The sequence below is a fragment of the Sorex fumeus genome, unplaced genomic scaffold (assembly GCF_029834395.1).
Source record: "Sorex fumeus unplaced genomic scaffold, SorFum_2.1 ptg000044l, whole genome shotgun sequence".
NCBI classification, from domain to species: Eukaryota; Metazoa; Chordata; class Mammalia; order Eulipotyphla; family Soricidae; genus Sorex; species Sorex fumeus.
Genome location: NW_026606101.1, coordinates 14,409,247 through 14,437,216, shown reverse-complemented (window position 1 = coordinate 14,437,216; position 27,970 = coordinate 14,409,247). Strand labels below are relative to the sequence as shown.

Here is a 27,970-nt window from a genome sequence, read left to right as displayed (position 1 = left end):
CCCTGCCAGGCGCAGCAGGTATTGAGCATTACTAGAGTCCATATTGTGCCAGGGGATCTGCCCATGGTCTCCAGAGTGCGTCTGTCCAGAGCAGACTTCACGAGTGCTGAGCCGGTGGCTGTTTCTGCGTTCTCCTGGATGATCTTCAACCACAAAGCAACATCCAAAGAGCTCAGTCTCTGTTGGGCTCCTTTCCTCCCTGTCCGACTCCCTGTCATTAGCCAAGAGCATGGTTGGTGACAGGAAAAATGCCTATGATGGGGGCCAGAGTGATAGTACCCTAGCTTGGGCCTTTGCCTTGCATGCAGCTGACCTGGGTTCAATCCCCAGTATTCTTTATGGTCCCCTGAGCACCTCCTGTGTGTCTAGCTAGCAGTAGGCCCTGAGCATCGGCCAGGTGTGGCCCCAAAACAACAAACACAACAGATACTCTGAGCACTCAAATAAGCAACATTGTGCAATACTAGGACAACCCAGCCACATGGTCCAGTGTAGGGCCTGAAAAATGTGAGGCTGCTTGGCCTGGCCTACTTTAGGAAGGGTAACAAGATAAAAGATGGTTACCTTTTCTTTTCTTTTTGGGTCACACCCAGCAATGCTCAGGGGTTACTCCTGGCTCTGTTCAGGAATCACTCCTGGCAGTGCTTGAGGGATCATATGGGATGGTGGGGATCGAACCTGGGTCGGCCTCATGCAAGGCAAATGCCTTACCCAATGTACTGTCACTCTGGCCCGTGGTTACTTTTTTTTTTTTGCTTTCTGGGTCACACCCTGCGATGCTCAGGGGTTACTCCAGGCTTTGCACTCAGGAATCACTCCTGGTGGTGCTCGGGGGACCATATGGGATGCTGGGAATCGAACCCGGGTCGGCTGCATGCAAGGCAAACACCTCACCCACCGTGCCATTGCTCCAGCCCCGGTTACTTTTTTTTTTTATGGAAGAAATTAAAAATATGAGAGAGACAGAGACAGAGAGAGAAGGTGTTAGGACGGGACAGCCTCGGACTGGGCCAAGGACAATGAAGACAGTAAAGTTTCCACTCAGGGCTCTACTATCTGCTTGTTCCGGGAGGAATGTAGGGGCCCCTGAGCTATGAAACAGATGGCTGTCACGGGTCCGGGCTCAGCCCTCGGACCAGATATCGCGTGAAGCCTGGAGCGGGCACTTACGTAAATTGTGGCCTTCAAATCTACTGTAATGGCTGACTTGGGCCTATATAAGTAACCTCTATACTTTGGGTCGGGGTCTGGCCTCTCACATGGGCCTGGGCATCGCTGTGTGGGTGTGCACGACCCTGGCTAGCCAGCTTAATAAACTGCCTGCTTGCTGATTGCATTCCTGTGTGGTCCTTGTCTGTGGTCAGAGATCCAGAGCCGTTCCCTACCAAAGGAAAAGCGCCTGCCATAGAGAGGTGATGGCAAGGAACCTGGGGACACTGGTGCTGGGAAATGTACACTGGTGGAAGGATGGCTGCTGGAACACTGCATGTCTGAAACCTAATCATGAACAGCTTTGTAAGGGTCTATCTCACAGTGATGCAATAAAAAAGGAAAGAAAAAAGAATAAAAAATTAAAATGTTTTCGGGGTGAGGGGGGATGGGGTGGTGGGAGGGCTACTGGGATCATTGGTGGTGGAAAATGGGCACTGGTGGAGGGATGGGTACTGGATCACTGTATAACTGAAACCCAAGCACAAAAGTTTATAAGTCTACAACTGTACCTCACGGTGTTTCACTAATAAAAAATAATTATGTAAAAACAAATTAAAATGTTTTTACACTCAATAATACAGAGAGAAAATAAGAATTTCCAGGACAGTATCTTAGAGAAGAGAGGATTTAGAACATAATTGTGAGAAATTTTTTCTTAAGTAGGCAGTTTATACATCATTACAGGAGCGAGGCAAGTAAGTGGGTAAAATGATAAGTGTGAATATAATATTTTTTTTACCCCCCTGTTGCGCTGGGGGGGAGGCAACACCTGGCAGTATTTAGGACCTACTCCCAACTCTGGAATCTGAGGATAAGGGATGCAGAGTTTGGCTTCCTGCATGCAAAGCTCTCAGAGAGACCCAAACTCGAGAGTTTATACATTGCAACAATTTTCTTTTCTTTTCCTGTTGTGTGTGTGTGTGGGGGGGGTGGCACACCTGGCAGTGCTCAGACCTTACTCGAGGCTCTGTGCTCAGGGATTATTCCTGGCAGGGCTCAGGGGATCCCACACCTGATGCCAGGGATGGAATCAGGGTGGCTTGTGTGCAAAGCAAGCCCAGTACCCTCTGTACCCCCTGGCCCACTGATTCCAATGATTTTCTTCTGTTCATTAGCCAAGAGCGTGGATGGATTTTTTTTAAAAAAAGGGATGGAGATTCAGAGAGGGATTATGAGCTGGGCAAAAGGCAGAGGGTATTTAAAAGCAAGTAGAGAAGCCAGTGGAAGATACAGTTTGGCCCTCCAGGCGCTCGGTAGACCGCGTCCGTTTCCTTGGAGACCCAGACAAGAAAACAAGCTTCCAGTCTCCTTGGAAGTTTGGGTGGCCTAGGTGACCGCGGAGTTTACACTGGCCAGGAAGCTGCAGAGGCCAAGGAGAGAGGCAGGGTGCCCCGGACTCACGACGCACGAAGCTTCTACTGTCTCCAATGCCGCACACCTCTCTGAAGTAGGTGAAAAAGGAGCATCGAGGAGAGGCAACTGCACATGCGTGCCTCTGTCCCCCGGGGCCCTTAAGATCCTCTTTGCACGGTTGTTCCCAGCGTCTGGGCCACGCCCCCTCCCGTCCAACTGTCCCTTAGGTCCGCCTCTACGGCGTGTCCTCTGATACCCACATCTGCATCTCTCAGCATCTCTTCTAGCTGGAAGGGAAGAAAAAAAAATAACTTCCCAGCATCCCCAATCCCAAAGGGATGCAGGTGAGAAACTGGCAAACCCCAGAATCCAAGTTTCATGCAAAAGTTTATTTCCCAGTTATGATAGAAGTGGATATTTGTGGATCTTTGTCAGGAGGAGGTCATGTTTCCCCACCACTCTTCGCTTTCAAGTTCAAGACTCCAAGCCTCTTCCGCGTTTCTTGCTTGCATCCCTTTGGGATTGGGGATGACGGAAGTTTTTTCTTTTGCCCAACTGTTTTCAGAACTAACAACTCTAAAACTCACTCCGTAAGCCTCAAGTTCCAGAATCTAGTAAGTCGGAAGGATATGGGGAACTTGGGTGGTGGGATGGGGGGGGTGATACATTGCTCCTGCCCACCTTAGCTGGACCCTCACCTGTCCCGGTGATATGTCTGGAGACCTGAATACCTCACTCAGTGGAATTACACGTGGGTATCCTGGGGCAAGTCTCGCAGCCTCAGTTTTCTTGACACTTTATCTGTTTTGCTGCTCCCTGATCGCTATTTCACTTTCCTCCTGGGTCTTTTCCAGGCCTTCTGTTGCTCAGTTCTTAGCACCTCATAGCCTGACGGTGCTTAGTCAATTTGGGCTGGCTGATAAAAAACACGATCGTAACATTTTTGGAGCGCTTATCACATGCTTTATAAAAATCTCAGGGGATTCCCCCTGCCAACCCAGGAGGTGGGTTATATTATTAAATCCAGCTTGCAGTTGAGACAGTTGAGAGGTCAAAGCATTTAAAGTGCTTGTCCAGGGTAATAGCTAATCTGTGAGGGAGGATGTTAGGTTTTGAATCCACCAGGCTGTGTGTGACTGTGTTATGTCTGGTAGGACCGTATCCTCTGGCAACAGTTCAGGCAGAAAGCCAAAGCATCTCTGACTCTGCCTCCAGTCCTGCAAACCAGCAGCCCCAGGACCACCAGGATGCCTTCCAGTGATTCTCAGTCAGGTGGGCAGAGACATCTGGGAGCTGGTGTGGGCATCAGGGACAGAATAGAGTGATCCCTCTTGACCCCTGGTGACACCATGTGTATTTGGGTGGGGGGAATGGAAAACCCCAGATTCCAAGTTTCATGCAGAAATTTATTTCCCAGTTATGGAAGTGTATGTTTCTGGGTCTGTCAGGAGGAGGAAACTTTTCCCACCAGTCATTCAGGGATCCAGGCTGCTTCAATCTTGCTCTCTGACATTTTGTAAAGTCTATTTTTAGGGGTGGGGGAGGGGCACACCTAATGGTGCTTAGAATATATTTCTGGCTCTGGGCTGAGGGATCATTCCTGGTGGGGCTCAGGGGGAGCCGTACAGGGTGCTGGCGATCCAACCCAAGTCGGCCACATGCAAAGCAAGCATCCTATCCACTCTGACCCCTTAACTTTTTTTTTTCTTTTTGGTTCACACCCGGCGATGCACAGAGGTTACTCCTGGCTCATGCACCCAGGAATCACTCCTGGTGGTGCTCGGGGGACCAGAAGGGATGCTGGGAATTGAACCCGGGTCGGCCACATGCAAGGCAAACGCCCTACCTGCTGTGCTATTGCTCCAGCTCCTTAACATTCCTTTTAATAACAACATTTCTGTGGTACTCTTTTATTATCCAGAAACAAATTTCATGGGGTAATATAGCCTACCTATGAAATCACTATAAAAATAGTCAACTGAAGGGCCAAAGGGAGAGCTCAAAGGGCTGGAGCTAATGTTTTGCTGGCCCGAGCTCCAGCTTGGCTTCTCAGCATCTCACGGTACCCCAGCACCAGTGGGTACTTGCCTTGTGTGAGGCTGGCCACAGTTCAGCTCTCAAGCACTGAGTATGGTGCCCCGAGCATTGCTGTGGGTGGTCCCCAAATAGACAGACACACAGACAATCTTAATGCCTTAGTTGCTACATGGATAGCTAGATAGAAGTAGCATATTTTGACATCTGTGCTCAGAAAGGCCTGCACTAGAGAAATGTGATAACCAAAAGCTCACTGGGACAGTGGCAAATGCAGGGATGGCACCGGGGACTCAGGTATAGAGAAGAATTTCTCATTACAGCCTTGATGGGAAGTGGTGCTCATGTCTTGATCTCAACAGAACAAAGCACAGTCTTCCCATGATGGTAGCAGCTTTCCTAGAAAACGGTGTTCCAGTAAAACCCCACAACATGCCTTTGTGTTCATGAGTAAAACAGACAGATTCTGGGGACAGGTCGTTTTTTTTTGGTTGTTGTTTTTTTGTGGGAATTACCCGACTCTGTGCCTCAGGGGCCCTATTCTGTACTGGTAGTTAAACCAGTGTTGAGGCCGCAGCCACATGCTAAGCAAGTGTCTTTATCTTATTTATTTGCTTGTTTTTGGTTTTGGTCCATACGCTAAGGACTTCCCCTGGCTCTGAGCTCACTCTTGGTAAGACTTGGAGGACCACATGGGGTGCCGGGTGTCAAACCTGGGTGACTAGATGTAAGACAAGTGCCCTACCCGCTGTCTTTCTTGGCCCCATGCTTGTAGATTTTTTTGGGGGGTTACACCCAGCAATGCACAGGGGTTACTCCTGGCTTTGCACTCAGAAGTTACTCCTGGTGGTGCTCAGGGATCCATATGGGATGCTGGGAATCGAACCCGGGTCAGCCGCGTGCAAGGCAAACGCTTTACCCGCTGTACTATCACTCCAGCCCCCACACCTGTAGGTTTTTACTCTCCGCATCCACTCATGTCAGCAAGACCCGGTGGGGATCGGAGCCTTTACCTTTACCCAGCTCCACGGAGGCAGAGCACATTGGCAGGGAGTGGGGCTCTTTGGCATCCACTCCCCATGCTGATTTGGCATGTCAGTGTTCCCTGGCACACAGCTGTACTTACATTCCCCACTTGGAGGTGATGAGGTGATGCGAGCTAGTGCCCAGCCTTCTTTCACCGGAAGGTCTCAGCAGGGCCACGGGCAGAGCTGAACTGCTGCTCTCCCCATCTGCAGAGCCAGGCTGAGCCAAGCCCCCGCTCTTGCCGCGGGCTGAGCACCGGCAGCTTGGTGCTGCATTGCAGCAGGACACCGAGCGCTAAAAAAAGAGGAAATAGGATCCGGTGAGATGTTGTAAAACCGTCAGGATACGAACACAATCACTCATCGGACGGAGGAGGAGGAGGACCAGAACATGAAGGAGAACAGATGGAGAATAAGGCCTCTGAAGGCCTCCGATAAGACCTAAATAAATGGAGAGACACACTATGTTCATGGCTTGGAAAACTCAATGTAGTAAATATGTTCGTTCCTCCTCGCTCATCTGTGTGCTAATGCAATTCCTATAAAAATACCTCTTGGGTGGGAGAGATGGTACAGTGGGTGAGGCACTTGCCTTGCATATAACTCACTTGAGGTCAGTCCCTAGCATCTCACATTATGCCCCAGCACCTCCAAGAGTAATCCCTAAACAGAGAGCCAGGAGTAAGCTCTGAGCCCTCTGGGTGTGACACCCCCCACACCCACAAACAAACAAAAATTCTGGGCTTGAGGTGCATACTTTACCCTGGTTCTTGCCTCAGTACCACGTGGCCCTTCCATGGTGGCACCACGTGTGACCCTGAAGGCCTCCAAGAACTGTTGAGGTGGCCTGAGCAGCCCATATCCTCAATCCCTAGCTTTGAATTTTGTCCTAGCTGGGCCAAAATCATCAGGAGTAGTCCTGGGTCCCCCCCAAGCTTTGCTTAGAAGACACCCCCCCCAAAATATCCCAGGAAGGCTTTTAGATAGATACAGACAAGGTTATTCAAAATTTGATGTAGAGGGGCTGAAGAGATAGTAGAGCAGGCAGCCACTTGACTTGCTTGTGGTTGACCTGGATTCGACCCCCAGCATCCCATATGGTGCCCTGAGCCCTGCCAGTGCTGATCCCTGACAGAAGAGCCAGGAGTAAGGCCTGAGTATCACTGGGCTTAGCCCCAAAGTGAAAAAAAAAAACCCAAACACATCACTAAAAAATTTTGGTTTGGTTTTGGGGCCATACACTATATCCTGATGGTGCTCAGGAATCACTCCTGGAGAGGATTAGGGGACCATGTAGGGTACTGGAGATCAAACCTGGGTCTGTAGCACGTAAGAAAAGTGCCTTATCCAGTGTAGTATCTCTACAGCCCCCATTTTTGTTCTGGGACACGCCCAATGATGCTAAGGACTTACTTCTGGCTCTGTGCTAAGGGATCACTCCTGGCAGGGCTTGGGGGACCATGTGGGGTACCAGGATTGAATCTGGGTTGCCTGCATCAAGACGAGTGCCCTGCCTGCTGTGTTATCTCTTTGGTCCCTATTTCTTTCTTTTTTTCTTGCTTTTTGGGTCACACCCAGCGATGCTCAGGGGTTACTCCTGGCGGTGCTTGGGAGACCATATGGGATGCTGGGGATTGAACCTGGGTCTGCCATGTGCAAGGCAAACGCCCTATCCTCTGTACTGTCGCTCCAGCCCCAGTGTTTTTTGTTTTGTTTTGTTTGTGTCACACCCGGCAGTGCTCAGGGGTTGCTCCTGGCTCTGCACTCAGGAATCACTCCCGGCCGCCGCTCAGGGGACCACATGGGATGCTGGGAATCGAACCCGGGTTGGCCGCGTGCATTCAAACACCCCACCCGCTGTGCTATTGCTCCAGCCCCCTCCAGCCCCAGTGTTGCCCCCATTTCTTAAAACTCTGTGTGACCCTGAATTTATCTCAAAATAAGTTTAATTAAAAAAAGATAGCTAATTAGCTACTATTAATAATGAAAATAAGTACTTCTTATTAGAGCTACAAATAATCCTAAATTGTTTACGTTTGACTTACAAATCTTAGGGTTTTTATAATAACTTGTAAGGAATATTTTGGAACTTGGTTAATTAAAGTTCCCTAAGCCTCTCAAACACATTAACACATTTAATATAGTTTCATTTTAAAATAGTTAACTTGTCTGATTAAGAAAAACTATCGAGTATTTAAATAATTCTTGTTAATCTAATAAAGTTCTAAACCTGGGTGCTCTTAATGTTCTTTTACAAGTTTTGGAAATTCATACACATTTAATAAGAGTGGCTTTAACCTTTCCACTTATTTATGTATGTATTTACTTATTTTTGAGTTTTGAGCACACCTGGTGGTGTTCAGGGCTTACTCACGGCTCTGTGCTCAGGGATCACTCCTGGCGGGGCTCGGGGACTTCATGCAGTTTCAGGGACGGAACCTGGGTTAGGTCTTTATAGAGCAAGCGCCTTAACCCTTCTATTATTTCTCCAGTCTTCAGCCTTTCCATTTCAGAGAAATCTAAATCAACCTCATCCACATATTTAAAACTAGAATCACAGATGAATCGATGAATCATGTCTCTTAATATAATTAAATACCATATATACAGGCATTTCATAAATGTAACAGAATTATTTTGTCATCTTTATACTTAATACCAAAATCTCTCAAGGCTAAGGACATTAGTGCATTAAAAAAGAATCCTTGGCTCTCAGCCACTGCCCACTCTGGGGTATGCTGTGGAGCCCCAGCATGCTGGTCTAAATAAACCCCGTTTTTACTCCTGCAAAAAAAAAAAAAAAAGAATCCTTTACTAGGGCTGGGGAGATGGTTTACCAATACACATGCTTCAAGTATTGAATGTTTTTTTTGGGGGGGCCATACCTGATTGTCTAGTGGTGCTCAGAGTTTACTACTGACTCCGCATTCAGGAATCACTGCTGGTGGTGTTCAGGGAACTACATGGGATGCAGGGTTTTAAACCTGGGTTGTCCCTGTGCAAGGAAAGCACTCTCCTGCTTTGCTATCGCTTCGGCCCCTGCTTTGGGTATTGGAGTCCTGAGTTCCATCGCTGGAGCTGATGAAACAGTTTGTTCCCTGAGTACTGCCAGGAGAGACCCTTAGGACATGGTGTGTGGAACTACTTCCCAAATACACATACACACACACACACACATACACACACACAAAGAGGATACACACACGCACACGCACACTCATACACAAACAGAATACACACACTTGCACACACGCGCACGCACATACATACACAAACAGATACACACATGCACACACACACACACACACACACACACACAAACAGGATAATGCTATTTTATTTTAGGCCTGCATCTGGCGACGTGCAGTGTTTACTCCTGGCTCAGCACTCAGGGATCACTCCTTTGAGACTCACGAACCATATGGGGTGCTGGGGATCAGATCTGGGTCAGCCACGTGCAAGGCAAGCACTCTACCTGCTGTACTATCTATCTCTTTGGTCCCCAAATGCATTTTCATATATAAGTCAGGGTACAAATAGCAGCTTTCTGGGCCATTTGCCTTATGCAGGTGCAAACCTTCTAAGAATATGCCTTTCAATTGCTTCATTTAGATCTGAATTGTTTCCATTTACTTTTTGCTTGCATTTGGCCCACATCTAGTGGTGCCCAGGGCTTACTTCTGGCTCTGTGCTTAGGGACCCACTGACAAGACAGCCAAAGTGGGCCTTCCTGACTCGGGTCGCGTTGAGACTGGGTGCCTGACCATCTTCCTCGCTGCTCCTTCTTTCCCTTCTGCCCACACTCAAGCTCAATCTCCCCCCCCCCCCCCCCCCGCGCCCCCCTTTCTCTCTCTTCTCTCAGGTGGGTGTGACTTGTCTTGAAGGTTCCTAAGGTGTTGAATTTGTAACCCGGGGCACAGGGTGGGGTGGGGGGTAGCACAGTAGCACTATCGGTCCATTGTTTATCGATTTGCTTAAGCGGGCACCAGGAACGTCTCCATTGTGAGGCTTGTTGTTACTGTTTTTGACATATCGAATACGCCACGGGGAGCTTGCCAGGCTCTGCCATGTGGGCAGGATACTCTCCGTAGGGCTCTCCAAGGGGGATGGAGGGATGGAACCCGGGTTGGCCGGGTGCAAGGAAAACGCCCTACCCGCTGTGCTATTGCTCCAGCCCAGGGGAGGGGGGAATCTCCTATGAAGTTTGAGTTCCCTGGGACCATCCACCAGGCCTGGGCTGGATCTCACTCTCTTTGCTTTTTCCCTTCCCCTAGGGTTGTATTTCAAGCCCACTAAGTGGATAACAAGGACTCAACAGGAAATAAACAGAGAGAAATTGGAAGTGATAAAGATGCAAAGCAAATTCCGTTTAATTCGGGTATGAGGCACATCGTTTTACAGGCCCGGGGGTGCCAAAAGGGGTAGGGAACTGGGATGGAGCAGGGGTGGGTGGTTGTGGATCTGGCAATGGTCTTTACTAGGTGCCTCTCAAGTGTCATATATTTCCTACGCATAGAGATGCTGTGGATCTACTTATTGTCATCCCTAATTTACCGATGGGGAAAAATTTGGGTGCAGAGAGAGAAATGACTTGTACCAGGTTACACAAGCAGGAAAATGATGGCACCGAAGATGGAAGCCAGTTAATGTTTGCCACTGTGTTTAAGACTCAGGAAAATGATCAGAATCGCTTTAAAAGAATAACTCATTGCATTAAGAATACAGTCTAGTGGATTGTTCATTTTTAAAACTTCCTGTAAAATAGTATTTCATAGAATACAGTGTACCTGGAAGTGAGGCTTAGCAGCTATTTTAGAAAATGAATTTTCTCACCATCCATTGTTTTTTATGACTTCTGGTATTATCTGAACAATGCTTCAAAGATCTGAAGGATCTTTGAAGAGAGGTCTTTAGCGTCCATTATAGATATCTATACACACACTATAAATACCACAAACTACTACAGAAGAATTCTGAACTTCTTCAAGAAAGTTTTTAATAACCCAGTGAACAATGACTACTATATAAAGAGAAAGGGAAATGGATTTGCTTGGAAGCTTTTTTATTCTCATTTCTGCAACCTGGGTTTTGCTAACGTGGGTTAGAGACTGTCCCTGTATTCTTAAAGGAGAAACTCTCATTTCTGATGTTATTTTTGATTCTTGCTTTCCAGTGGTTTCTGTGTTTTTGCTTGACACTGAATATGAGCATGACAGTTTGACTTTAAAACCTATGCTCTTTTTTTCTTTTGTTACTTTTTGGCTTTTTGGGTCATACCCGGTGATACTCAGGGTGGTTCTGGAGGTGGGGATCGAACCTGGCTCAGCCGGGTGCAAGGGAAATGCCCTTCCCACTGTGCTATCCCTCTGGCCCCTAAAACCTATGCTCTTAATATGGTCTCTTCGAGGGCTGGAGTGATAGTACAGCAGGAGGGGCACTTGCCTTGCACGTGGCCCACCTGGGTTCAATCTTTGGCATCCCATATGGTTCCCTGAGCACTGCCAGGAGTGATCCCTGAGTGCAAAACTAGGAGACAGTCTTGAGCCACACTAGGTGGGCTTCCAAAACAGAACAAAAAGCAAAATACTGTTCTTTGGAATCATTCATTTATTGAATAGATCAGCTTCTTCTTTTTTTTTTTTTTGGTGCCAGGGATTGAAACTAGGGTCTCAACCTTCTTCTAGGCATATGTTTTACCACTGAACAATGTCCCCAGTCAACAAATATTTATAGCCTACCTGATTTATGCCAGCCCTGCTCTAAGCGTGAGTGTTCTCTCATGATGAGGCCTCTGAACTTAGTAGGGAGTTTTTATTCTTCTGTGGACACAGAAAAATCAGTATATTGTTTGTTTGGTGGTGGCAGTGGGAGCCCTGAGGCATAAGGATGTGTCACTGGCAAATCTGAGGAGTAGCTGGGATTAAAATATATATATATATTATATATATATATATAATTTTTGAGTCACTGTCAGATACAGAGTTACACAGCTGGCCATGGCCGGGTTTCAGTCATACAGTGTGCTAGGACTCTTTTGGATAAAGTGGTCAGGGAAGATCACTAAGGTGGTGACCTCAGAAGGACAATTGTTTGAGGCAGAGGAACTGCAAGTGCAAAGGCCCTGAGGTCTATAATGAGGGGAATGGGGAATAGGTAGTGGACAGTTGTTGTGATCCATGACTGGACTCTGGTTTAGTTTGTGTGTAACTGGGCCACACCCAGTGGTGCTGGGGGCTATTCCCTAGGTCCAGTGCGGAGGCTACTCTTGGGGACCCGTGAAGGGGGGCATGTAGAACGCAGGCCTCTCATATTCAAAGCATGTGCTCCAGCCTCTAGTTTTTGTGTGTCTCTCATTTTTATTTTCTTTTTGTGCCATATGTGGTGATCAGGACTTGCTTCTCTCTGTGCCCAAGGATCACTTATAGAGGGACCCTATGGGGTGCAAAGGATTGGGCTGACCCTGTGCAAAAGCAAGCTCCTGTATGCTGTTCTGTGTCTCCAGCTTTCGGTCTTTGTGGTTTTGTTTTGTTTTGGGGCCACACCAGAAGTGCTTAGGAGTTATTCTGGCTGTGCACTCAGGAATTACTCCTGGTGGTGCTTGGGAAACCCTATGGGATGCGGTGGATTGAACCGAGGTTGGCCACATGCAAGGCAAGTGCCCTACCTCCTACTGGACTCTCTCTCCAGCCCCATGTACTCAGGGTTTACTTCTGGCAGGCTCAGGGGGACCAATGGGGTGCCAGATAGCGAGCCCACGTTGGCTGTCTGCAAGGCAGGCACCCTATCCTCTGTACAATCACTTTGGTCCCACCTTTGTGTTTCTATGCTTAGCTTTTTTTCTTTTTCTTATTTTTTTGCTTTTTGGGTCACACCCGACGATGCACAGGGGTTACTCCTGGCTCATGCACTCAGGAGTTACTCCTGGCAGTTTTCGGGAGACCATATGGGATGCTGGGAATTGAACCTGGGTCAGCTGCATGCAAGGCAAACACCCTACCCGCTGTGCTATCGCTCCAGCCCCATCTATGCCTTGCTTTTATTAGAGTCTTTGGGTTGTTGAACTGTGGGATGGGGCCAACAGAGGGAGAGAGCAGAAACTACCTGGTCAGTTTAAGGATTTTATATTTTGTGGGGGTTCTTCTAAGCGGTGCTTAAGAAACCCAGGGGTCCTTCCTGGAGACTTCCAAGCATGCCGGTCAACAGTTCAGAGTAGGGGCCTGAGGGTGTGGTGCTGTTAGGGTTCTGCGGTGTTAGGGATGACCAGGGTCGCCCTGGCCCTGGCAGTGCTCGAGGGTGCCCAGGGATGCACCCAGCAATGCTTTGGGGGAGGGTATGTGCGTAAGGGATCAAACCACCATTGACTGCGCACAAGGCATGAGTCTTAACCCTGTACTATCTTTCCAGCCCCCACTTGGTTTGTTTTGGAAAACCAAATAGGATTCTCTCACTTAAGACAATGATTTTACAATCTGCAGCTCTTGAGTGAGGGCCGGGTGTGCCAGGCACTATCCAGGCACTGGGACGTGCCTGGAGCCTGGCATACATCGTGTATGCTCACGCTTTGGAGGGGAAGCATAGAGTTGATGGATTCCAGGAACACCATATCATTTATTCTCCATTCCCGTGTGTGGAGCACCAGACACAGGCCCTGCCAATGAGACAGGCCAGTGTCTCTGCCCTTTTTCTTGGCTGTGACATCCTGGTAAGAGAAGGAGACCAGGACCAATATAACCAGGAAAATGTCTGTGTGCCGGGAGGTGATAAGCCCTAATAGAAGAGGAAATTGGGTATAGGGGGCTGGCGGGAGCAATAGTAAAACTGGTCGGGTGCTTGCCTTGCATGCAGCTGACCCGGGTTCTATCCCTGGCATCCCCTGTGGTCCCTCCCCTGAGCGCCACCAGGAGTGATTCCTGAGTGCAAAGCCAGGACTAACTCCTGAGCATTGCTGGGTGTGGCCCCAAAACAAAAAACAAACAAACAAAAAAAAAACCAAACAAAAATGTTGGGAAATGGGGAGACATCCACTGCAGTTATGCAATGAAAACTTGGAATTGATTCCAGGAAGGACATGGTGGGCTTTCTCTGTTTGTGTCAGTGCCAGGGAAGGGCCTTTTATGGCACACAGAGCATGTGTCCTCAGACCCTCGGGACAGTGTGCAATCCAGAAAAGGATGGAGCTGTGCCAACGCTGGCTTCCTGGACCCACGCCTTGGAGATGGCCCTTGTCAGGCTCCTTGGTGGCTGGGCCTGTTTGGAGATATTCTGGTCTGGCGAGGTGGAGGCAGGACAGTCGAGCGGTTAGCAGCCCAGACTGGCCAGGTCAGCAGTTCTGGTCCGTGTGACCTTGGCTGGTTTCTGAATCTCTGAATCTTCTGCTTCTGTAAAAGGGGGCCGATAATAGTGTTTGGCAAGGCTGCGCGTGCAGTGTTACGTGAGCACAGTGCTGGGCACAGGATAAGCATCTCACTTTTGCATGTAGGCACATCTCTCTTAGTTTTGGGGCCACACCTGGCTGTGCTTAGGGCTTACTCCTGTCTCTGTGCTATAGGATTACTTTTGATGGGGATTCTGGGCTTGAGCTGACTGTGTGCAAGGCAGTTGCCCTACCCACTGTCCTGGCTCTTCAAGCCCTGGGCCCACATGTTGGTGCTCAGGGGCTACTCCTGAGTTGGTGCTTGGGGGTTGTTCCTGGCAGTGTTTAGGATTACAGGGGATTGAACCTGGGCCTCCTGACTGCAATTATATGCTCTGCCCGTTGAACGATCTCTTTATCCCAGACTCTTTTCAGTTATCAATTTTATTTTTGTTTTGGGGGCCACACCCATCTGTGCTCAGGGCTTACTTCTTCTTTGCCCTCAAGGGATCACTCCTGACCATGCTTGGGGACCTATACATGATGCCAGAGATCAAATCCAGGTTGGCCGTTTGCAAGGGAATTGCCCTACCTGCTGTAGTATTGCTCTAGTCCCTCAATGATTAATTTACTGAGGCAGCAACAGTTCACGAGTGTGTAAATGGTGGGGCTGGGGATATAGCTCAGTGTAGTATAAAACAATGGGCTCAGAGTTCCTAGGATTGAACTGGGTTGGCAGCGTGCAAGGCTAGTGCCCTACCTGCTGTCATGTTCTCCAGCCCAGAAAGTATCACTATTTAAAAAATATCTTTTTTTTTTTTTTTGCTCTTGGGTTATTTCCGGGCTGGAGCAATAGCACAGCGGTAGGGCGTTTGCCTTACAAGCAGCCAACATGGTCGACCTGAGTTCGATTCCTCCACCCCTCTCGGAAAGCCCGGCAAGCTACTGAGAGTATCTTGCCCGCACGGCAGAGCCTGGCAAGCTACCCGTGACGTATTCGATATGCCAAACACAGTAACAAGTCTCACAATGGAGACGTTACTGGGCCCGCTCGAGCAAATCGATGAACAACGGGAGGACCGTGACTGGGTTATTTCCAGATCTTAGAAAAGAATATAAGTGAAATGACTTCTCCCCTCCTCTCCCTTTCTTTCCACTCCCTTCCCCTCCCTTCTGCTCCACTTTTCAACTCTCTCTTCGCAGAGTCTGGCAAACTCCCCGTGGCGTACCCAATATGCCAAATACCAGTAACAATGATGGGTCTCATTCTCCTAACCCTGAAAGAGCCTTGAATGTGGCACTTTTTAGAATCTAAGGGCTAGGACGAAGGAGACGTTACTGGTGCCTGCTCGAGGCAATCGATGAACAACAGGATGATCGTGATCGTGATTGCGATCCTTTCCTCTTTCTCCTTTCCTGGTTCTTTTTTTCCTTTTTCTTGGTCTCCGGGTGCAGGCCTGATTTTTTTTTTTTTCTTTTTGAGTCACATCCAGCAATACTCAGGATTACTCCTGATTCTGCACTCAGGAATTACTCCTGGCAGTGCTCAGGGGACCATATGGGATGCCAGGGAATGAACTCAGGTTGGCCGCGTGCAAGGCAAACCCCTCCTTGCTCTAGTGCCATGGCCTGATGTACTTTGGCCTGGGGGTTATGGTACTGGAGAACACCAGGACCACATTGGTTGGTGCTGGGGATTGAACTTGGGACCTTGCGCATGTGCGAGCATTCTTTCCCAATTTGAGCTCTCTCCTGGACCCTGCTTTTTACTTTCTTATTTAGTTTTTGTCTGGGGGGGGGGCACACCTGGTGGTGCTAAGGGTGACTCAGCCTGGGGCCCAGGTCACTCTCAGCCGTGTTTGGGGGATCCTGTGATGCTGTGTGTCCTAGGAGCCATTTCCCTGGCCCCTGACTTATTTTGTATGTACAGGCTATGGGAGGCAGGCAAAAGTAGTTTCTGGCAGCAGGTAGGGAGGAAGTAGAGTTCACTCTGAGTCTGCTACCAGGCCTGAGGGCACAGGGCGAGGGACGCACTGCCTCCAAGTGGCTGGAGGGTGAATGGCGGGGCCGGGATGGTGAATGGGGGACCTGGATGGTGAATCGCTGAACCTGGACGGTGATGTGTGTGGTTTTGGATGGTGAATCATGGAGCTGGATGGTGAATGTGGGGAATCTCAGGGTCTGGATGTAAATCATGGGGGCTGGAAGGCAAATGAGCTTGCTCAGGTTCCCTGCAGTGACAAAGCTGGAATTTGAGCCGAGCCCTCAAAACCATGCCTTAATCACTCTGTCAGCTTCAGCCTTGCCTTGCAGTTCTCAGGCCAATCATCAGTCCCTTGATTCAGTGTACGGGAAAGGTAGGTGTCCTCGTCAGAAGCCTGCCTTCTTGTTCTGCCTCCACTTGCTGTGTGATTTTGGGGAAGGCACTTAACCTCTCTGAGTTTCCACCTGTCAGTTAAGTAGAGGAAGCCAACAGAGGACTGTTTGTTGGTGACCAAGGCTGGTGCCCTGTGCTCGGGGAGGCTCCCAGCCGGGCACACGGAGGCCCTAAGCAGTGGTTATTCTTATTGTTGATTCCACGTACGTGTCAGGGGTGCCCTTTCGCAAGTCACTTGATCCCTTAGCTCCAGAGAAGAAAATAAGAGTATTCAGCTGAGCTGACTCCTGAGACCTGGTTGTGAGGTTGGGATATTATTCCCTCTGCTGCTTCTTCCCTTTTTTTGGGGGGGGGGGAGTGTTATATCCAGCTGTGCTCAGGGTTCACTCCTGGCAATGCTCGGGGGACCATATGGGATTCCTTGCATCAAACCCGGGTCAGCCATGTGTAAGGCAAGTGCCCTATGCTGCCTGTGGCTTTGGCCGTTTTTCATGGCTTTGGGCTGGGGGGTGAGGGCTTTGGGCCACACCCTGCAGACTCTCTGCTCAGCTGTGACACCTGGTGGTGCTCATGAGACCATGTGGTGCTGGGCAATGGAGCAGGAGTCAGACCCTTGCAAAGCAAGCACCTTACCCCTGTCCTGACCCTCGGGCCCCAAGGCGGCGGCTCCCAAGATGGGTCACAGGTGGCCCATCTCTTCTGTCACTTCTAGCCGGCCTGGAGCATTCCATTCTCACCGTCCTGGTTCATTGAATCTAGGATGGCAGTTGCTACAGATAAAGGCACAGTTTTATTGGCTCACACTGATAAACACCTTTATTTATCCCCAAATAGCTTTAGATAATTAAGTTGTGAAGCGCTGTCCATTGCAAGGTGCATCCCCGCCTCGGAGGTGTGGAAGATGGGGAAATGGACCTTGGGAGATGGGTGAAATCAAGAGTTGGCCCGCAGACAAAGGGGGCCCGCCGGCTCGCCGGGCCGCAGTTACCGGCGGGGGCCGCCAGGGGGCGGGTGTGAGGCACCAGGGCTCGGTCCCGGGGCAGCCGGACGGGCCGCGGCCCGGCTGGGCCCCGCGGCGCCCGCCCTCACCCCGCGCTCCGCCCGCAGTCGCTGCTCCGGAACCGGCGGGCCACGCTCTTCGAGTTCCGCAACCACGAGCACCTGCTCGCCACGCTCAGCCAGGACCTGGTGAACAAGATCCGGGACCTGGACGACAGCTCGGCCCGGAAAGTGCAGGCGTTGCTACAGCAGCAGAAAACCCTCTCGGTGAGACCCCCAGGCTCCGCCCCGCCTCGCCCCCCGCCTCTGCCAGCCCCGGCCTGGCCGGCCTGCACCGCACTGCCTCGGAGTGGCTTCGTGCTGAATAGCATCTTGTCTTCGCTCATGCAACTTTCTTTCTTTCTTTCTTTCTTTCTTTCTTTCTTTCTTTCTTTCTTTCTTTCTTTCTTTCTTTCTTTCTTCCTTTCTCTTTTTTCCTCCCTCCCTTCCTTCCTTCCTTCCTTCCTTCCTTCCTTCCTTCCTTCCTTCCCTCCTTCCCTCCCTCCTTCCTCCCCTCCCTCCTTCCCTCCTTTCCTTCCTTCTTCCCTCCCTCCCTCCTTCCCTCCCTCCCTCCCTCCTTCTTCTCTCCTTTCATATACAGCGGTGCTCAGGGATCACTCCTAGAGGGGAACCTTATGTTTGGGCCCCTGTGTTTACATATTCTAAAATTTCGTTTTATCTGTTTTGGGGCCACACCCGGCGGTATTCTGGGGTTACTCCTGGCTCTGCATTCAGGAAGAATCTCTCCTGGCAGTGCTCAGGGGACCGTATGGGATGCCCAGGATGGAACCTGGGTCGGCCAGGCTCCCTCCCCTCTGTACTATCTCTCAACGCCTTTACTTATTATTTCTTTTAAAGGAAAGAGGATTAGAACTGAGATGTAGAGAGTGGATGGAGGGAGGCCAGCTAGGCCTTCCCTTGTAGTGGCACGATGCGCAGGAAACAGTCACTTGCGCTGACGAACACAGCCGTGTGGTACTTCAGACAGGAGGAGAGGAGAAACAGAAAAAGATGGAGACCAGGGCATCCTCGTGAGGCCCGTGGGGGGAGAAACCTGTGCAGTTTGGGTGAGAGGGGGGCTAGGAGCTGATGCCTGGGGGTGAGCTGGGGCCAGAGTCAGAGGTGGGGGGGAGGAAAGGGGAAAGTTTGCCTGGGGAGTGGTGCGTTTGGCGCGGGGTACGGGTCCGAGGGCAGCTGATGATCCTCATTGCCCACCCCCAGACTTTGTGCTTGGTGGGTAGCAGCAGGGGCTGGGCGTGAGCAGACCCTTCCATCCCACAGACGATCATCGATGTCTTGGAATACGTGCATAAGAAGAAGCTGCAGGATCTGAAGAGTGAGGTGCAGGAATGGGAGGAGAAGGAGGACCTGAAGGTGCACAGTAAGCATGTGTGCCCCCTGGGCCTGGGCGGAGCCAGCGACGAGCCCTCACCCTCTGCCTGGCCCCTCATCTCCCTTCTTAGGCAGATGCCCTCTTGTTTTTGTTTGTTTGTTTGGGGGCCACATCTCGTGGTGTGCTGGGGACAGGCGGCATGCGGTGCCAGGGATCGAATCCAGGCCTGTGAATCCTGCGCTCCGGCCGTTGGAGTCCCATCCCTGGTCCGGTGCCGTTGTTGGGATGCGGAGCGCCTAGCTTCCCCGTGGTGTGCTTTGCATTTCCGATTCTGTGTGTCATTTCACGCACCTGTAAGGCGGGTCCGCTTCTCCCATTTCACCCACGAGGAAACTGAGGCCACAGGGGATAAGTCCCTGCTCTAGGTGCTGGGAACCAGAATCCTGCCTAAGCTCGCCTCGACTTCCTGCCGAGGTGCTTCTGAGATTTGTGGCCCGGCCCCGGGTGTCCTGGCCTCCAGCCCTTCACCTGACCATCCTGTGGGACAGACAAAGACCTCTTCTGGGGAGGGGCTGGGCTGTCAGGCAGCCTTAGATGTTGGGGAATGGGATGGTGGAATGGGAACCAGTATCGCATGGTGTGTGTGTGTGTATGTGTGTGTGTATGTGTGTATATGTGTATGCATGTATGTATGTGTGTGTATGCGTATGTGTGTATGTGTATGCATGCGTGTATGCGTATGTGTGTATGCATGTGTATGTGTGTATGCATGTGTGTATATGTGTGTATGTGTATGCATGTGTATGTGTATGCATGTGTGTATGTGTATGTGTGTATATGTGTATGCATGTGTATATGTGTATATGTGTATGTGTGTATGCATGTATGTGTGTATGCATGTGTGTATATGTGTGTATGTGTATGCAGGTGTATGTGTATACATGTGTGTATGTGTATACGTGTGTATATGTGTGTATATGTGTATGTGTATGCATGTGTATATGTATACATGTGTGTATGTGTATACGTGTGTATATGTGTGTATGCATGTGTATATGTGTATGTGTGTATGTGTGTATTCATGTATGCGTGTGTGTGCATGTGTGTATGTGTGTGTATGTGTGTGTACATGTATGTGTATGTAGGTGTATATATGCGTGTGTGTGTGCCCCAGGACAGCAGAGGGCGTGTGGGCGAGGCGTGTGCAGCATAGTGATCTCCACCCCATTTGTTTTTCTCTTTCTTTCCCTGTGTTGCCTCTTCTTTTCATTTGGGGGTGAGGGTCATACCAGCAGCACTCAGGGTTTACTCCTGGCTCTACACTCAGGGATCACTCCTGGTGGGGGGGTTGGTCTAGGGTGACCATATGGGGTGTGGGGATCGAACCCAGGTTGGCCGCAGAATGCAAAGCAAGTGCCCTACCCACTGTGCTCTCCGGCTCCTGCTTTGACTCTTGCACCTCGGGGCTACAGGACTCTGCAGGGGCTTAACTCTCAGCCCCTCCTGTGGCCACGTTTGAGCTCAGAGCCCAAGAGATCCTTGCCTTCTGGTGACTGGGGGGCAGTCCTTCAGGGAGGGTCCTGAATCCTGGCTTTCAGGCCTGGAGAAGCAGATGGCTCAGCTAAAGGCCCAGATCCAGAGGATGCACGAGCAGGTGAACTTCCTGAGCACCTACATGGACCATGAGTACCCGGTCAAGTCCATCCAGATTGCCATGCTGGGGCGCCAGTTGCAGCAGCTGAAGGACAGTCATCAGGTACGTGGGTCCAGCCCCGCCCTTCCGGGCCCCCGAAAAGAGGCAGGGCTGGTGGCCCACACCCTTCTGCCGCCCCCCCAGGAGGAGCTGGAAGACCTCAGGGAGATGCAGAACAAGGTCCTGCAGTCTTTGTACGACCGGCTGCAGAGGAAGAGAGAAAACATTCTGCATTCGCTGGTGATGGTGAGGCGATCACCGCTGTGGTGGGGACCCAGCGCTGCTCCCCGCTGCGGCCCCTCAGTCTCTGGGTCCTGCTGCCCGGAAAGAGGCCCCTGGGTACCAGACTTCTCCTTTTATTCTAGAAAACCTTGTCTCCCCATCAAGAGGTTCTTCTCCAGAAGACCCGAGAAATCCAGGACTTGTTAAGATACAAGGAGAAGTTTGGAGATGTGAGTGGGCAAGGGGGGGAGTGTCTCGCTGTGTGGGGACAGAGGACCAGGTGGCCAGGACCTGTGGGGGGAGTCAGCTGGTCTGGATGTGGTGCTCAGTGGGTTGCCTGGGGACCGGCTTGGTGCCGGCTGAGGCCTTGCCTCTTCAAGCAGCATCCCTAGTCTTTTTTTTTTTTTTTGCCACACTCAGCAGTGCTCAGGGGTCACTCCTGGCTCTGCACTCAAGGATCACTCCTGGGGGTGCTGGGGGACCATATGGGATGCTGAGGATCGAACCTGGGTCCAGTATGTGTAAGATAAGCACCCTCCCTGCTGTGCTAGCACTCTGGCCCCATCATCCGTAATCTTGAGATCCAGGAGTGACCCCACCAACCACCATCCATTCAGTCGTTATCTCCCATTGACCGTTTTGTTCCTCGTGCTGACCATCAGGGTCCACACCTGTGCTGCTTCTCACCCTGCTCCCTCGTCAGACAGCACTGAGTGTGGCTTCTATCACCCACTCTCGCCAACTCTTATCAGCAACCTGCGAGCCATTGCCACCTGACTCCGTTCTCCAATGTTTTATTCCTTCCTTCCTTCCTTCCTTCCTTCCTTCCTTCCTTCCTTCCTTCCTTCCTTCCTTCCTTTCCTCTCTTTCTCTCTCTTTCTTTCTTTCTTTCTTTCTTTCTTTCTTTCTTTCTTTCTTTCTGTCTTTCTTTCTTCCTTTTGGCTTTTGGGCTATACCTGATGGTGCTCAGGGCTTACTCCTGGCTCTCTGTGCTCAGAGGTCACTCAGGGATCACTGTGAGCCTGGCCTCCCTTCCTGGAGTCTCCACTGTCCTGACACCTAATTTCAGGCCATGCCCCTAAGCTGTATTTTTTTTTTTTGATGCACAGGGGTTACTCCTGGCTCATGCGCTCAGGAGTCACTCCTAGGGGTGCTCGGGGGACCATATGGGATGCTGGGAGTGGAATCTGGATCGGCCGCGTGCAAGGCAAACGCCCTTCCCGCTGTACTATCATTCCAGCCCTCAGCTGGAATGGTTTCTACTCAACCATTGTGTCCTTTTCTCCCTTTGCGGGGGACATGCGGCGTCTCACTGTCCCTCCCCGGGCCTCTCTCTCAGTACATCGCCCAGCTCGAGGAGAAGATGCCTGTACTAAGGGCCGAGGTGAAGCAGCTCCAGGAACACATCCTGGAGCCCCGGGAGGTTCTGTTCGCTGACATCCTGCTTCGGAGACCCAAGTACGTGATGACAGAGCGAGCTCTGCTCCCGGCACTCGAGTCTCGGGGGCGGTGGGTGTGCCTGGCAGAGCCTGCGTGGAGGGGATGGGCTGGGTGTGGACAGGGCCACTGGGCATCTCTGGGCCTCGGTTTCCCCTCTGGGCCTAGCAGGCCAAGGTTGGAACCTCCCGGACCCCTTCCTGTTCCCAGATCCTGGGTGTTGACCAAATGGGTACCGTGCTGAGTGTCTGAGTGGCCCAGGAGATGGAGGTGGGTGAAGTGGTTGGTTCCGGAGAGGGACGACCAGGAGTCACCTTTGCAAGGAGAGGGTGGCGGCTTTGGGGTCCCAAAGGAAGAGTCTCTTCTGAGACCAGTTCTCTGCCTGCCCTCCCTGGGTAGGATGGGTTGGATGGGTTTTGGGGTCTGCCCAAAGGATTTTGCCCTTAATGCAGGCATCGTCTCCTCGAGCTGGGATGAGGGCATCTGAGCAGACAGGCCTCTCCCTGGTGGCTTCAAAGGACCCCAGGACACTGTGATCTTCCCAGGCCCACCTTTTTTTAAAATTTTAATTTTATTTATTTATTTATTGAATCGCTGTGGGAAAAGTTACAAAGTTTTCAGGTTTAGGTCTCGGTCATGCAAATATCAATCACATTTCCCTTTACCAATACTTATTTTTCACCACGAAGAACCCCAATAAACCCCCACCCCCCACCCCCAATGCCTGTGGGGCAGATGAATTCTAGTTAACACTCTATCTACTTTGACTAGCTTCATTGTTTCGATAAAAGTTGCACCATTATTATTTAGACTTTACCCCCCCCCAAATCAGCCGTGCTGAAAAAGCATTGTGAAATGATTTGCTTTCTACAGCTGGGTTCAAGGATTAAATGATGTAGCGCGGCCGCGCGGTTTTGGATTTCTGCTATTTTATTTATTAACCCTGGAAGTATTTCTACTGAGAGTTAGATAGTTAAGAGATTGGTTTCTATGCTTCTGGGGCCGTGGCCGTGCCGGAGAGCCGCTCGTGGGGGGCAACTGGTGACCTTGGTAGGGCGTGAAGGACGGGCCCCAACACCCCCTCCCCCGCCCCCCTCCCGCGTCCCATGAGGTTTCGGTCGCGCCCCAACCCCCGGCTCAGACCTGCTCTCCACAAGGCTCCCATGCTGCCGCCATCTTTCTTTCCAGAGAGGAGAGGGCGGACTATTTTTATTTTTTAAAATTTTTATTAGTGAAACACCATGAGGTACAGTTGTAGACTTACAAATTTTTGTGCTTGGGACCAGGTCCACCTTGATTCGATTCCTACTGCCACATATGACCCTCTGAGCACCACCAGGTGTATTGGCTCTGAGCACAGAGCCAGGAGTAAGCCCCATGCACTGCTGGGTGTGACCCCAAAACCTAGTCAAACCAAAACAAAACAAAACTGTAAAGAGTAAGGGAGACATAGGCCAGATTCTGACTTTTATTCTGTTAAAGCTGATTTTGGTTTAATTTCCGGAGGGCTTCCCAAGCAAGGCTCAGTGGATTCAGGGGTCACTCCTGGAAATTCTGGCTCGCCACACTGGACAGGGCAGTGCTTGGCCCAGTGATGTGATGTAGCCCAGGCCCAGCGCCCTCTGGTGGTGCTTGGCAGAGATGTGTGGTGCCAGGAGTGAGGAACTTGGCTTTTGCTCATGCAGGTACGTGTTCCTGCCTTCTGAACAAACTCTCCAGCCCGGAGAAAGGAGGATTTTATTCTATGTTGGTTTTCGAGCCACACCCAGCTGTGCTTGGGACTTCCTCCTGTTTCTCTGTGCTCAGGAGTCACTCCGGGTGGTGCTGGGTACCATACGGGATGCCGAGGATCCAACCCAGGTCTGCTGTGTGCAGAGCAAATGTCCTCCCGGCTGTACTATCCCGCCAGCCCCAGAAAGCTGATTTTAGAGAATGTAGCTTAAAGCTGTAAGTCTCTTGACTTCTGGATACCGGGATGCAGAATTTGGCGAGTGATGTTCCCTTGTCCTGGGGGAGAATGGCCCCTGGGAAGTGGCCCCTGGGGAGTGGTCCCTGACTTCCTGGCTTTTGTACTGGGCTGGTGGGGGCCCTGCATCCAGGGACAGGAAAGGTGGGCCAGGGGAAGGATGCACATGCAGGTGGGAGGTAATAGCCGCATGCGGTGGCATGATCAAGCGGACTTACCTTTATCTCTGCGTGGACCTCGAGGCAGGTGGTTAAGGATGTGAGTCCAGATCCCACTTGGTCAGAAACTGGGATTGGTTGGGGTGGGACCTTGAGCCTTGACTGGGATTGGCTGGGATGGGACCTTGGGCCTTGGCCTGTGCAGCCTCCCCAATCCCCCGGTCCCCCACCGTCGGAAAGTATAACATTCTTAATCTGGTATGATTTAGTAGATTCTTTTTCTGGGAGGTGGGGGGTTGAATTGGGTAACACCCAGCAGTGCTCAGGGGCTGCTTCCAGCTCTGTGCTTGGGGGTTGCTCCTGGCAGTGCTCAGGGACCACGTGGTACCTGGGATCAAATAAGGGTTGATCCGTGTGCAAGGCAAGTGATTTTATTTTTTAAATTTTTTTATTTTTTTTTAATTTTTGGGTCACACCCAGCAATGCTCAGGGGTTACTCCTGGCTCATGCACTCAGGAATGACTCCTGGCGGTGCTCGGGGGACCATATGGGATGCTGGGAATTGAACCTGTATGGGCAATCTTGGCTGCATGCAAGGCAAACGCCCTACCCGCTGTGCTGTCGCTCCAGCCCCAAGGCAAGTGATTTTATCCCTGGAGTGAAAACTCTTCTTTTTTTTTCTTTCTCGGGTCACACTTGGCGATGCACAGGGGTTACTCCTGGCTCATGCGCGCAGGAATTACTCCTGGCGATGCTCAGGGGACCATATGGGATGTTGGGAATCAAACCCGGGTTGGCCGCGTGCAAGGCAAACGCCCTACCCGCTGTGCTATATCTCTCCAGCCCTGGAGTAAAAGCTCTTTTTTAGTTTGTTTGTTGTTTTGTACTTTTTGGGTCACACCTGGTGATGCACTGGGGTTACTCCTGGCTCTGCACTCAGGAATTACTCCTGGCAGTGCTTGGGGTCCCATGTGGGATGCTGGGAATCGAACCTGGGTCGGCCGCGTGCAAGACAAACGCCCTACCCGCTGTGCTATTGCTCCAGCCCTTGGAGTGAAAACTCTTTAGCTCGGATTTAGTAGGAAAATTTTGGGGCTTGAGAATGTCTCCAAATGATTTCATCTATGTTTATGGGAACAATCCCAGACTACCCAAGCCATCTGCCAAATCCTACCGGACAGAACTCTACTTTTGCAGAGCAAGGGCCCTGTTTAGATGCTGTTCCCATCCCTTTCTGTTATTAGCACTGTAGTACTGTCCACCCATTGTTCATCGATTTGCTTGAGTGGGGCAGCACCAGTAACGTCTCCATTGTGAGACTTGTTGTTACTGTTTTTGGCATCTCGAATACGCCATGGGGAGTTTGCCAGGCTCTGCCGTGCGGGCGGGATACTCACGGTAGCTTGCCAGGCTCTCCGAGAGGGATGGAGGAATCAACACGGGCCTGCCGCGTGCAAGGCAAACGCCCTACCCACTGTGCTATAAAATTCTAAGACATAGAAAAGTAGAATATTGTGAAAGACCCACTTAGTTTTATAGGTTTAGATGTTGCTGTGATTTCTTTTTTGGGGGGGCATGAATGAGTGGGCACACTTGGCAGTATTTAGGGCTACTCCTGGATCTGCACCATAGGGGGTACCAGGGATAGAACCGGGTCGGCCGTGTGCAAGGCCAGTGCCTTCCCCGCTGGACCGTCTCTCTAGCCCCAGTTGCTATGTTTGGGCCCTACTGGCCCGATCTCTCCCAGAAGCGTTAGGTGCAGGTATCCTGATATCACATCCCTAAGGGTTTCTGCGTGCAAAGCAGATTACAGCAGAAGAACCGAGAGGACTGGGGGGAGAGAGAGAGGTGAGAGAATAATCCTGCAGCCGTATCCCTGGGGGGGCGGGTGGCTGGGCGGGGAGCACCTTGCTGTCTTGTACCTGGATGGGACGCATGATGCCTGCCCCGACCAAGCCCTGTACTGTGCCTTAGTCACTCGAATCCTCTGCCACCTCAGAGGCAGGAGGCAGTACGGGGTGGGCAGAGGCCCTTGTGGGGCCCGTCACCCAGTGGGCTGCTTGTGAAGCCATGCCGGCTGCAGGGACAGGGGTTCCGGGAGAAGCCGTGTGCTTACGTGACTGCCTCCAAGTTTCTAACTCAGTCACCCTGACTCCAGGAGGGGTGTGTGGGCCTGTGCGACAGTGCAGTGGGTAAGGGTGTTTTTCTTGCAGGTGGCAGATCTAGGTTCAATCCCTGGCACCCTGTATGGTTCCCTGAACTTCACCAGGAGGGATCCCTGAGCACAGAGTTGGGAGTAAGCCCAGAGCACTGCTGGGTGTGGCCTCCAAACCAATCTCTTGGCCCAAGCCCCTAAGAGTGTGTTTCTTGGGGAAGAGAGGTAGCTCAGAGGGTGAAGTGTGTGCCCTTCCCGTGAGATGCCCCACGGTGCCTTCTCATCCCGCAGGGCTGGGTCACCGCCTCACCTCCACCAGGTGCTGCCGGGCTGGTCCCAGCAGGGCCCACCCGGGCTGATCCTCCTCAGGAGTGGCTCGCAGCCCCCACTCTTTGTGAAGCAAAGAGAGGTCGGGGTGCAGGACCTCAGCCTCTGGGAATATGCTCCCTCGCAGTCCCCTCGCAGCCTCGGCCTCCCATAGAGGAACTTCCATCTCGCCAACCCGTTCCTGTTTCATTTTGATGTTTGTGGGTGTGTGCGTGTGTGTGCATGCGTATGTGAGTGCACTTGTGCTCGCATGCCGGGATGTGTGTGCTTGTGTGTGCATGTGAGTGTGTGCACACAGTTGGCTTTGAGTTTACAGGGAGTTTTGGACCGGAGCCGCTCCTCAGGTTGGCCATTCCTTAAGTCATGGCCAGTGTTCAGGAGGGTGGGGGCCCCCTGAGGGGGGCTGTGCTCCCTGCCTCTGCCCTGCTTGGCCTCTCACACCTGTCTCTCTTCTTCCCTCCAGGTGCACCCCAGATATGGATGTCATCCTTGACATCCCCGTGGAAGAAGTGCTCCCCTTCTAGGCGGTGTGCTCTGTGCCACTCTCAGCTGGAACTGAGCTCAAATCATCCGCGTCCAGGATTATGTCCCCAAGATTATCTTTCTCCCTCCCTCCCTCCCTCCGTTCCTTCCTTCCTCCCTCCCTCCCTTCCTCCATTCCCTCCCTCTCTCCCTCCCTCCCTCCCTTCCTTCCTTCCTTCCTTCCTTCCTTCCTTCCTTCCTTCCTTCCTTTTCCCTCTCTCCATTTTTCCCATCTCTCCATTTCTCCTCTCCATCCTTTCCCTTCCTTCCCATTGATGTGGTTCCTTGTACTAATGGGAGTGCCCACCAAGGGGACCATTCCTTTTTGCCAATAAAACAGTTTTTAAATTTGCTCTTGGCCAGTGTCTGGGAGTTCCCAGCAAGATCTTCTACTAGAAGTAGTAGTAGGAATACACTTTATCTTCGGAGAAGGGATGTGCATCTGTACTGTTTTGGGGGAGGCGCAAAACATATTAAATTGGGGCCAAAGAGATAGAACAGGGGTTAAGGTGCTTTTGCCTTGCATGTCACTGGCCTGGGTTTCATCTCTGATACCACACGTGTTCCCCCAAGCATCGGCAGCAGTGGCCGCTGAACACAAAGCCAGAAGTAAGCCCTGAGCCCCGCTGGATGTGGCCCCCAAATCAAACCAACCAACCAATCCAAACTCCCGAAAACTTATCCTGTTGTGTCTGGGGATGTTGACCGAGCAGCAGAGCCCTGACCTTGCTGTCACGAGCCTGGGTAAAGTTACCCCCCAGCACT

The 27,970-nt window shown here is 51.2% G+C and overlaps 1 protein-coding gene across 1 annotated transcript; it reads left to right on the top strand.

Annotated features, from left to right (window-relative positions):
• The first annotated feature begins 229 nt into the window (after nucleotides 1–229).
• Nucleotides 230–27,224, top strand: LOC130030308 (uncharacterized protein C20orf96-like). The gene is made up of 9 exons (XM_056121554.1): nucleotides 230–269; nucleotides 9,899–10,002; nucleotides 17,462–17,620; nucleotides 18,674–18,773; nucleotides 20,324–20,481; nucleotides 20,563–20,664; nucleotides 20,784–20,870; nucleotides 21,980–22,098; nucleotides 27,147–27,224. The coding sequence occupies exons 1-9, from the start codon at nucleotides 230–232 to the stop codon at nucleotides 27,205–27,207; spliced, it is 930 nt and encodes a 309-aa protein (XP_055977529.1). The 3' UTR covers nucleotides 27,208–27,224.
• The last annotated feature ends 746 nt before the right edge of the window (nucleotides 27,225–27,970 follow it).